The sequence below is a fragment of the Nycticebus coucang genome, chromosome 13, assembly GCF_027406575.1.
Source record: "Nycticebus coucang isolate mNycCou1 chromosome 13, mNycCou1.pri, whole genome shotgun sequence".
In the NCBI taxonomy this organism is placed as follows: Eukaryota; Metazoa; Chordata; class Mammalia; order Primates; family Lorisidae; genus Nycticebus; species Nycticebus coucang.
Genome location: NC_069792.1, coordinates 50,989,357 through 51,001,067, shown reverse-complemented (window position 1 = coordinate 51,001,067; position 11,711 = coordinate 50,989,357). Strand labels below are relative to the sequence as shown.

Sequence of the window (11,711 nt, the reverse complement as noted above, 5' to 3'; positions counted from 1 at the left end):
AGGGAGGAGGACAGCCACAGCCCTTCCCCCCAGCAATCCCAGCGGACCCCTCTGCCCTCCCCTCCATCCCATTTTACAACTTCACCCTTTCTTCATATCATATGTTTGCCTCAGTGAAATATTTCGTTTGTTTTATCTGTAACTCAGCTGTTACCTGACTCCCCCTTTGCTTTGTGGAATCTTTGACTTGGGCCTCTGAAACAGTGCCAGCCACATACACCATAGCTGGCGAGTTTGAGCCCAGCCCAGGCCTGACAAACAACAATGACAACTGCAAACAAGAAATAACTGGGAGTTGTGGTGGGTGGCTGTAGTCCAAGATACTTGGGAGGCTGAGGCAAGAGAATTGCTTAAGCCCAAAAGTTTGAGGTTGCATTTAGCTGTGATGACATGGCATCCTATGGAGGGTAACATAGTGAGACTTTGTACAAATATATATATATATATATATATATATATATATTTCCCTCTTTTACTTCAATCTTCCCTTCATTATATTGATCATACTTTTTTTCTAATCCTATCTAAATGACAAATAGTCCCACCGCTCTATATTAATTTCAGAACAGGTCTGTGACTTCCCCAAGCCAGGTGACAGTGATAAACTGTGGATTCCCTCTGCCCATGCTGGCAAGGTAGGACCTAGGAGTATCAAAACCTTTGGGCAAAATCTGGTCTTGAGGAGTCTCACCTGAGTCTTCCACAGGCCCTGTGAACATGGCCTTTCCTAAATTCCCTGGCACAAACACAAAGCTTGAGGAGCTGAATTCTATATAATCACCCCCACACATGCCCAAATTTCAACTAGTATGCCAGACTTTATTCAGGCTCTTCATGTCAAGTATATAGAAGTCCAATATTCCTCCACCTTTTTCCTATACCTTCTTTATGAACTCTTTATCACATGATAGCTGTTCTCTGAACTGTCTCCCTTTGAACTTCTCAAGTCTCTCTTAAACTCTGAAGCCCTTCACTTTCCAACAACTTCAACTCTCTCCTCTCTTTGATATGTATCCTCAATCAAGTTTTCATTTAAGAAATATTTCCTTCTGGAAACTAGGAGAAACACTGGGGTTTCTGCCCTTGACCTCATAATGCAGTTTAAGCAGTAAGACCCACATTGTTCAAGAGCTATGCAAATGCAGAGAAGAGGTTTTCCTACCCCCACCATCTGTAATTGCCAAGTGATCTCTGGAACAAATCAGATATTGTGGGGCATAAATGCTCACACACATCGTGTTCCTTCTTCACAATGGCATTATACTGTCTCAGGGGCTATTCTTAAAACCAAAAAGGGAAGATAAAAATTAAAATTTCAACATTTGCGGAATTATTTTACAGTTTACTATACTAATCTCATGGAGTATTATACATTTTGTTGTTTTTATAGACAGAGTCACTCACCCAGGCTGGAGTGAAGTGGAACAACCACAGCTCACTACAACCTCAGAATCCTGGGTTCAAGAGATCCTCCTGTGTTGACCTCTGAACTATCTGGGACTACAAGCATGCATCACCTCTGATTTTTGTAGATACGGGGTCTTGCTCTGTAGCTCTGGCTTGTTTTAAACTCCTGGTCTCAAGCAATCCTCTTGCCTCAGCCTCCCAAGTGATTACAGGAATGAAGCAGGTGTTCCTGGCCTGGAATATTATATTCAGTGAGATGATGGGAATATTTAAATTTTTAAGTTTATTAAGTAAAACAAAAAATATAAAATTATATGAAAAACACAATTTTGTATATATTACAAACATATATGCACACACACAAAGGTGGAAATGAAAATGCTAACCACATGAATGGACATGTTAATTAACTGGAGTGGGGTGATTCTTTCACAATGATGACATATATAAAAATACCAAGTTATATACCTTACATACACACAATTTTTATTTGTCAAGTATACATAAATAAAGCTGGAGAAAATTCAAACGGAGAGACATTTTCCAAAATAACAACTGATTTTAAAATGGGCAAAAGATTTCAATAATGCGTCATAAAAAATGAGATCCAAATAATCAACAAGATTATGCAAAGATAAGATGCTCAAACTTATTACTCATCAGGAAACAGCAAATTAAAACTACAATGAGTACCACTACATACTGCTCAGATAGCTAAAATGAAAACACAGACAATACTAAGTGTTGACAAGAATGCAGTTACTGGAAATCTCATACATTGCTGGTAAGAATTTATGTTAGTACAACCATTTTGGAAAATTGTTGGGCAGTTTCCCTGTACCCTTTAACAGAGCATTTCTAATCCTAACTGTATACTCAAGAGAATTGAGTGCACTGACTACCAAAATACATGTAAAAAACTTTCATAGCAATTTCATTTATAATACCCTAAATGAAAAAAATTCTAATAATGAAATATGAAATAAAATTTGCAGTGTATTTATATCACAGATGTGAATATATATAGTTACATATATATTTATCTGAGTATACAGGTATAATAGGAGATGAGGTCTTTGTTTCTTAGATGTATCCCCATGATCAACTCTCATTTTGTGCCTTGTCTTTTAACTCTCCTTATAATGGATTTTGTTGAATAAAGTTCTGAATTTTGATAAGCTACAGTCTACACTTGGTTATTGTGTGGGTTTGTGTAGGTATGATTTGTGTAAAAATCTTTGCATAGTTGAGAGGTGGAGCAAGATGTCCAAATAGAACCCTCCAGGGATTGCCCCTCTGCAAGAACACCAAATTGAAGGCTATGGACACGGAAAACACCTTTATAAGAACCAAACATCAGACAAGCAATCACAGTACCCACTTTTATCATCATAACATGTAAAGAGTCACTTAAGAAGGTAAGAAAAATGGATTTCTCAGGCCACAAAACCTCACAACACCTCCCCTACCTCCAGATGTGTCAGGCCAGCACTGTGTGATGAGAGAATCTATGTGCTTGGAGAAAGGAGGACAGAGGACTGTAGGACTTCGTCCACCTTTCCAATGAGAGTTATTGTTTGGGTTTGTGTAGGAACTCAGGGCCACTCTGTCACAGGGAAACAACACAGGGCAGAATTTTGCTGGCACCCATGAAGGGAGAATTCAGACCAGACCCAGAAGGGAATCTTTCACCCCTGCAGTGGGAACCTTAGTTTCAGCCAGCTCAGCACAAGCTCATGAAAGTTGCTTGACACCCAAAAAAAATGTAAAAGATACTCAGGCCACAAGGTCCTTAGGCAAGTCTCAGTGCTGTTCTGAGCTTTGATCCAGTGGACCTGGGGTGTGCATAGCTGGAAAACCAGCTGTGGTGGCCAAGGGAGTGCTCACATCACCCCTACCTCAACTCCAGGAAGTGCAGCTCAGGGAGAAGCTCCTTCCACTTTGAAAAAGGAAAGGGAAGAGTACAGGGAACTTTATCACACCATAAAATAAAGTACCACACAGATGTCTGAAGTCCCTGGTTGCAGGCCTTAGCTCCTAGATTTCATTACTAGACTTAACCTTGGACCAGAAGGAAAAGAAGCAGCCCTGGCAGGATTCACTACCTGCTGACAAAAGAGCACTTGGGCCTTGAACAAACACCAGCAGTAGCCAGGCAACATAGTCTGGTGTGAATAGTGCAGTGGTGGCTGTGGGAAGGGCTTGCATCATCACTCCCCCAACTCCTGGCACCCCAGCATGGAGAATGAGACTCTTATTTTGTGGAAAGTGAAGGAAGAGATTGAGAAGGTAATCCATGGAATTCTCCCTGCCTTACCGAGGTCCACCAAGGTGGTACCACCAGTAGGTGGTAGGAGTCAAGATGTTACTAGTCTTAATGCGCTCCCTACTACTGACATGGCTGCACTGACCAAAGATTTAGATTGAAACACTCAAATCCCTTTGCCTACCAAAAACCATGGGTACCAAAGAATGGGTACAAATGCCCAGACTGCAAAGATTAGAATTAATACCTAACTCTTCAAAACGCAGATAACAACAGACATCCACAAGCATCTAGAACATCCAAGAAGACACGATCTCTTCAAATGATCTAAATAAGACACCAGTGGCCAATCCCACAGTGATGGAGATGAGTATCTTTGTATACCTTAAGGTCATGAAGATAGTATCTTATGATTTCTTTAGGAAGTATTATATTTTACCTTTTATATTTAGCTCTATGATCCATCTTAGTTTTTTCTTGTGTGTGTTCAGTATAATGTTAGAAAAAGATGTTGATTTTTTTTCCCTACAGATGTTCAATTATTTTACTTTTCTTTCCTCCACTGAATTGTCATGAAAGTTTTATCATTAAATCAACACATTGAGTGGAGAGGGGACTGAATTCTGGACTCCTGTTCTATTAGTTCATACCACCTTCATACTACACTGTTTGAATTAATATCACACTACTTTAAATGAAAAATCTTAACTTTAATTATTCAAATCTGGTAGTATGAGTTTACAAACTCTGCCCTTCCCCTCAAAGATTGAGCTTTTGATTGGGTATCATTGACTCCATAGTTCAATCAAGTAATAAATGACATTGTAACAATTTTCTGCATGTTTACTCAATTTATAAATACCCTATATCTCTCCATTCTTTAGAGTCTGAAATTTCTCTCTGCATTTTTCCTTTTTTGGTTTTCAGTATGAAAAATCTTTGTATCTTTCATTAGATCTTACCTAAATGTTTGATGTTTTGTGGTAGTTTTGTTTCTTTTATTTCATTTTTAAAGTGTTTATGATTGATAAGTAGAAATACAATTTTTAACTATTCTACATATAGACAAGTTTTTCAGATTCACTTATTAATTCTTGTACTTTGCTTGCAGATTCCTCAGGGTACACAATTATGTCCTTTGTGATTAATAACAATTTCAATTATTCTTTCCTTTTGCAATATTAATACCTCTAACTTCTTTTTCTTCTTATTTAATGTTGAGGATCCATTGAGGGTACAAGAAACCAGTTTACACTGATTGCATTTGTTAGGTAAAGTTCCTCTCATAATCATCTCTTGCCCTCAAAAGTTGTGGCACACACCAAGACCCCACCACCTCCCTCCTTCCCTCTCTCTGCTTTTCTTTTCCCCCGCCTCTAATTTGTTTTTCATGCCTTCTAGAAGTGTGAAGAAAAAGGTCTAATTGAAGTGGTGTTTCTCTTTCTGACCCCAAGAAGAAAGTGTTCAATGTTTTACCATTAAGAATGAAAATGTGTCAAACAGTTTATAAAACCAGTGTATGGTGCCCCATGATCGCATTCATGTACACAGCTATGATTTAATATTAATAAAAAAAGAATTAGCTGAAGGATTTTTGTAGATACTCTTTATCAGATTAAGAAAGTTTCTTTTTATTGTACCCTCAATGAATCCCCAACAATAAAAAAAAGAAAGTTTCTTTTTATTTTCTAATTTGCTGAGCATTTTTGTCATGATTACTTAATTTTATCAAGTGTCTTTTCTACCTCCTTGAGATAATTAGATTTTCTCCTTCATTTTGGTAATGTGGTAAATTGATTGATTTTCTAAAATGCACTAATTCCCAAAACAAACCCACATTGGTCACCAAATTCCGGTTCTGTTAGTTATTCTTGTGTTACAACCACCACACTGTCTCTGGCCTAAAAACATGGACACCATGAAAGTTTTCAAGGATAATCATAAAGTCTTTCTTGATGCGTTGACTGGAGGGTGCTTTGCTCAGGCTCTCCTAGGCTTTGGGTTATAGTTAAAGGGGAGTGAGAATATGCACATAAGTCCGTAAAATATTTCCATTTCTCTTTGGTCTCCTTTGGTCACAGAATACAAGAGGAGTTCTAATACTTCGAACTCATTTACAGGGACCACCATTGAATCCAGGTCTCAATCGGCAGGTCTAACTGACTATTGTTGCTTCTCTGGAGCACTTGAGCTTACATAATAAATCCCAGATTCTAGGCAAGTACACCCATGTAAATAAATTTGTACTGATGGCCTTATATTTTACCCCATTTCATTTTACAAGTTTTATAATCTTCTCTTCTTTAGCCTTGTGACTCTCAGGAGATTGGCTACAAGCTCTAGCCTTGCCTGGCTACAGCTATGAGGGATTAAGTCATGGACCTTTACAATGTGCTTTTCATGGGGAACTTTTCTATTTTGCGTGAAAGGACCAACGCCTACTTATCTGACTTGTAACCAGGTATGTTTCTCACAGAAAACTTATTTATATTCCCAGAGGCCCTTGTGCCTCTGCCTTGTGTTAAGTTTATTCCTGTCAAGAAAACCACTCTCCCCAAATACGTAAATAACTTTACACTTTTTCCTTCCAACACTTGTTGATTGACTTTGCAGAAATAAAGTTTTAAAATTAAAAAAAAGAAAAGAAAAGAAAAAGAACAGATAACTTACACTCTCTAGGAGAGCCTTATCCAGGATAAAAGTTAGGGCAGGGCGCTGACCCACCCTGTCCATGCGAGTCTTGCCCGGGGGTCTGGGGCCCGGGCTCCACAGAAGTCCTCCAGCCACCGGCAGCTCTCGGGGGAGGTCGCGGCAGAGGGACCACGGGTGGGCTCGGATTCCGGCCTGAGAGCGCGGTTCTGGCTTGAGGGAAGCGGCTGGCGCGGGGCGGGGATTTTGCCATGAGGAGGCGGAGCCGCCCCGCGGTCCCCTTTGCTCCTCCTCGCTCGCTGCAGCACGCCTGGCCAGCCGCCTTTCCTCTCCACCGGGACGGCTTCTGCCCATGTAGCCACTGTTAGTGGAGGAAACGGAAGAAGCTGCAGGCCATGAAGGGGAACCATGATGAGTCGCAGAAATGTGTGGAAATCGCCTGGGAGGCCCCGAACGTGGGCACCGCGGGAAGACCCAGAACTTCCTGCAGAAGCCGAGAAGCTCCACCCACTGCTCTCGCCGCTCACTGTTGGAAATATTATGAAAAATGGAAGCACAGCTGGAAATAGCACTCCTTGCCGAAAGCAATCAGGAGGTGATGATCAAGGCAAGCCTAATTGCACAAAGGACAGCACATCTGGTAGTGGTGAAGGTGGAAAAGGCTATACCAAAGAGCAAATAGATGGAGTTCTCAGCATAAACAAATGGAAAAATTACTATGAAGTACTTGTAGTTATGAAGATGCTGGTGATGTAGATTTTAAAAAAGCTTATAGAAAGCTTGCTTGAATTTTCATCCAGATAAAAACCATGCACCTGGAACAACAGATGCTTTTAAAACGATTGGAAACGCTTATGCTGTTTTAAGCAATCCAGAAAAAAGAAAACAATACGACCACACAGGCAATGAAGAACAAGCTTGTAATCACCAAAACAATGGGAGATTTAATTTCCATAGAGGTTGTCAAGCTGATAGAACTCCAGAAGCCTTCTTTAATATATTTTTTTGGTGATGAATTTCCTTCAGGTAGTGTACATTCATTTTCAAATGGACGGGCCAGTTACAACCATTAACAGCAACATCAACATCAACATAGTGGCCATGAAAGAGAGAAAGAAAGAAGAGATGGAGGTTTTTCTATGTTTACCCAGCTGATGCCCATTATTGTATTGATCCTCCTGTCATTATTAAGCAATTGATGGTCTCTAATCCTCATTATTTCTTATATCCCAGATCTGGATCAGGGCCAAGCATTAAAATGTAGACAGAAAATTCGTGTGTTGTTTATTATGTCAACAAGGACTTTAAAAATGAATATAAAGGAATGTTATTACAGAAAGTACACCATGGGATATTATGCAGCCTTAAAGAAAGATGGAGACTTTACCTCTTTCATGTTTACATGGATGGAGCTGGAACATATTCTTCTTAGCAAAGTATCTCAAGAATGGAAGAAAAAGTATCCAATTGCTCGTGTCCATGTACTCAGCCCTACTATGAAACTAATTTATAGCTTTCATATGAATATTATTTGAATATTGGGAAATATTGGGATATATGGGAATATTAGGAATAGGAATATTGGGAAAGGGGAAAAGGGAAAGGGAGCAGAGGGAAGAGTGGAGGATGGCTGGAGGGAAAGTAATTCGTGGGACCACAACTAGGGTGCATCTTATAAGGTACGTATCAAACTTACTAAATGTAGAATATAAATGTCTTAACACAATAATTAAGAAAATGCCAGGAAGCCTAAGTTAACCAGTGTGATGAAACTATTTAAATTGTTTATAAAACCAGCACATGGTACCCCATGATTTCATTAATGTACACAGCTATGATTTAAAAATAATTAAAAAAAAAACTATTGATACATTCCCTTTTAGTTAGGGGAATAGATAGCAATGGAGACATGGCAAAGAACATTTAGAAGTAAAGAACATGGCAAATAAATTTAAAAGAACAAAAATGAAATTGTTAAGATTAAAAAAAGGTAGAAAAGAGTGTAGTAGAAGATTATGTGACTAATATTTAAAATAATTGATGGAAAGAAAGACAACAAAAAACAGATATGCAGTATGCAGCAAAAGTGTACCGTGATGATCTTCTCTGAAGGAAGGTGGACACCTTGAGAAGGACAACTGTAAGGAATTAGAGCAGCTGACCAGTCTTTATAAAGGAGAATGAACTGGAATTTTTATGTATACCTTTTTTGTTTTTTTCTGTAAGTTTAGTATCATCATGAGAGATGAAGAAAAAGATTTGATATTAAAAACTAATCTGAACTGTTGGTTCCCAAATCTTGGACAGTTTATGACCCACTGGCTCCTTTAAATAGAAAGAATTGAAAACTAAAATTAATATTTTAGTTATACTTCTGCAATTATTTGCATTTCCCAAGCTTATATGATTCCTAACTAAAAATATCTAGAGAGAAGATTGTCACACTTGTAGCAATTTCCAGTTTTAGTGATTCTCCATGATTCCTTTGTCATGTAAATATTAATGGAATGATCATTTTGTGTACATAAAGATTATTGCATTTTATTTAAATTTTTTAATGTTTAGCTCCCTGAGACGCTTCAGTTTAAATTGATGGAATAAATGTTACATGACACAATTACATTTTTCTTGTCCTGGAATTTAAACCATGAAACTTTTCAAAAATGAAAAAAGAACTGTTTAACTTTATATAAAATCTTATAACATTATCAGCTTAGAGGGAATTGATATTTTTATTATTGCCATTATATTCCAAAATATATATTGAGATAAATGAACTGGTGTAGAGTATCAGTTTACTATTTAGTTTTATGAATTGCTATACATGTACATGCATAGAAATGAAAAGCTATACCGGTAGATTTTAAGAGAAATAGGAGGGAATGGCTATACATATTAAATTAAAAGGTCTTCAACAGTAAAGTGCAGTTAGGCCATTTGCAACTTCAGTAATTAAAAGGCTCCCAAATGTTCATGTATATTTCTTTGAAGGCTCCTAAGATGTATTCTTTATAGTGGACCACCTATTTTTCTCCCCATGGAAATTGCAGTTTGTTAGTCATCATTTAAGCAGGATCCAAAAGTAAACGGATTTTTTTTTTTACAAGTAAGTAATAGGAATTATTACTAAAACACAGCTTTGTGCCTTTAACCCTATTCCAACTTTCAAACATATAAGTAGATTACAGTACACTTACTGGATCAGAGCATGATCTGTTTGCCCACATGCAACAGTAAACAGAAATACAGCAGCAGGTAGAATAGTGATTTAAAGCAAATCATCCTTAAAAATTCTGAGTTAAAAATCTTTTCATCATTGAATAATTTTATTAATCCTATGGGAATAAGCTCCTTGTAATTAAATCCATAATAAAACTAGAAAAAAACAAGCTAGAAATTGAAGTTTTTGGTGCCTATGTATCAGATGTAAAAGTTTTGATTTCTTGTCTTCTGTGTTTAACAATTGTAATATTTTAATGATTTTACTTCATACTCAGTTAATGGAACATGAACATATCTTTGGTGGATTTTTGGTAGCAAGAAAATGCTAGGTAGTGGCTTTTTCCTTCTGTTTAAAGAGTTTTCTCTGAATTTAGTTAATTTATGCCATCTGTTGAATAAAACTGCTGAAATGATCTCGTAAAAATGCTCTCTTGGAGCCCCTTTTCCAGGTAAATTAGTAGAAATTCCTGATTGAATTAGGAGGTTAAACTAAGCAACATGCTATATTAGGAAAACTGGACACCTTAACCAACTTGTTTATGGAAATCTGACCTTTAAGAGTAAATAGCAGTGCTGAAAAGAAATTCCAATTTTAAATATTTTCTTGAACCCGTAGAGTAAGTTTTTTAAAAAAACATAGAATTCTAATAAATTTTGAAAGTTTATATATATCAGAAACTTCATAAAAATTTAAATGAAAATTTCAACTATTTATTTTTCCAGTTTTAATGGGATATTTGTATAATTATGGTTGATAATTATGCCAACTTACCTTTTTGTTGCCTAGATTCTTTTTTCCTTAATTCCACCTTTAAGGGGATCAGTGAACTTAGTTACCTAGTAAAGTAATACAAAGTGTATATCATAAAGTCATACATGACTTTTGCACAGTATTATATATCATTTGCATTGCTGAATTCTGTTACATTTCATAAAATGCTAGGGAAATCATGATTAATAAATAAAATTTTCAACTAACTGTGGAAAGCAAGTGGTTGAATGCCTGACCACATAAGCCACCAAAATATTAAGTAGAGATTGATTCCTTAATGTCACCTATATACTGGTGTACAGGACTAACAAATTCTCAGAATTTTGGATTAACTTTACCAAGTAAGAAGACTAAATATCTTAAGATTTAAGATGTTCATGTTTACTACTCTTTTTAATACAAATCTCAATATTTTCCATCTTATTTTTAGCTACATGAGTGTAACAATTTCATTGCATCATTTTATTTTTTCTTTTTTTTTTGCTATCATTAGTGTTTTATTTATTTTTTTTATTAAATCATAACTGTATACATTGATATGATCATGGGGTATCATACACTCGCTTCATAAACCATTTGACACATTTTTATCACAGTGGTTAACATTGCCTTTCCGATGTTATCTCAGTTACTGTGCCAAAATATTTACATTCTACGTTTACCAAGTTTTGCAAATACCCCTGTAATATGCACCACAGGTGTGATCCCCCCGATCCCCCTCCCTCTACCCACCTACCCCTTTCCCACTTCCCCCTATTATTAAGTTGTAGCTGGGTTATAGCTTTCATGTGAGAGTCCCAAATTAGTTTCATAGTAGGGCTGTGTACATTGGGTATTTTTTCTTCCATTCTTGAGATACTTTACTAAGAAGAATATGTTCCAGCTCCATCCATGTAAACATGAAAGAGGTAAAGTCTCCATCTTTCTTTAAGGCTGCATAGTATTCCATGGTATACATATACCACAATTTATTAATCCATTCGTGGATCGATGGGCACTTGGGCTTTTTCCATGACTTAGCTATTATGAATTGGGCTGCAATAAACATTCTGGTACAAATATCTTTGTTATGTTGTGATTTTTGGTCTTCTGGGTATATGCCCAGCAGAGGAATTACAGGATTGAATGGCAGATCTATTTTTAGATCTCTGAGTGTTCTCCATATATCTTTCCAAAAGGAATGTATTAATTTGCATTCCCACCAGCAGTGCAGAACTGTTCCCTTTTCTCCGCATCCACGCCAACATCTCTGGTCTTGAGATTTTGTGATATAGGCTAGTCTCATTGGAGTTAGATGATATCTCAAAGTAGTTTTGATTTGCATTTCTCTGATGATTAAAGATGATGAGCATTTTTTGATATGTCTGAAGGCCGTGCGCCTGTCTTCTTCAGAGA

The 11,711-nt window shown here is 37.0% G+C and overlaps 1 protein-coding gene and 1 pseudogene across 1 annotated transcript; one reads left to right on the top strand and one right to left on the bottom strand.

Annotated features, from left to right (window-relative positions):
• Positions 1-560: 560 nt before the first annotated feature.
• On the bottom strand, positions 561-6,676 carry LOC128563393 (uncharacterized). Its single transcript, XM_053558679.1, has 3 exons — positions 6,344-6,676; positions 1,518-1,641; positions 561-736 (listed from the first exon to the last, which is right to left on the bottom strand). Exons 1-3 carry the CDS (start codon positions 6,674-6,676, stop codon positions 561-563), a joined length of 633 nt encoding a protein of 210 aa, XP_053414654.1.
• Positions 6,677-6,717: 41 nt separating this feature from the next.
• LOC128563653 (dnaJ homolog subfamily B member 14-like) lies at positions 6,718-8,432 on the top strand (annotated as a pseudogene).
• The last annotated feature ends 3,279 nt before the right edge of the window (positions 8,433-11,711 follow it).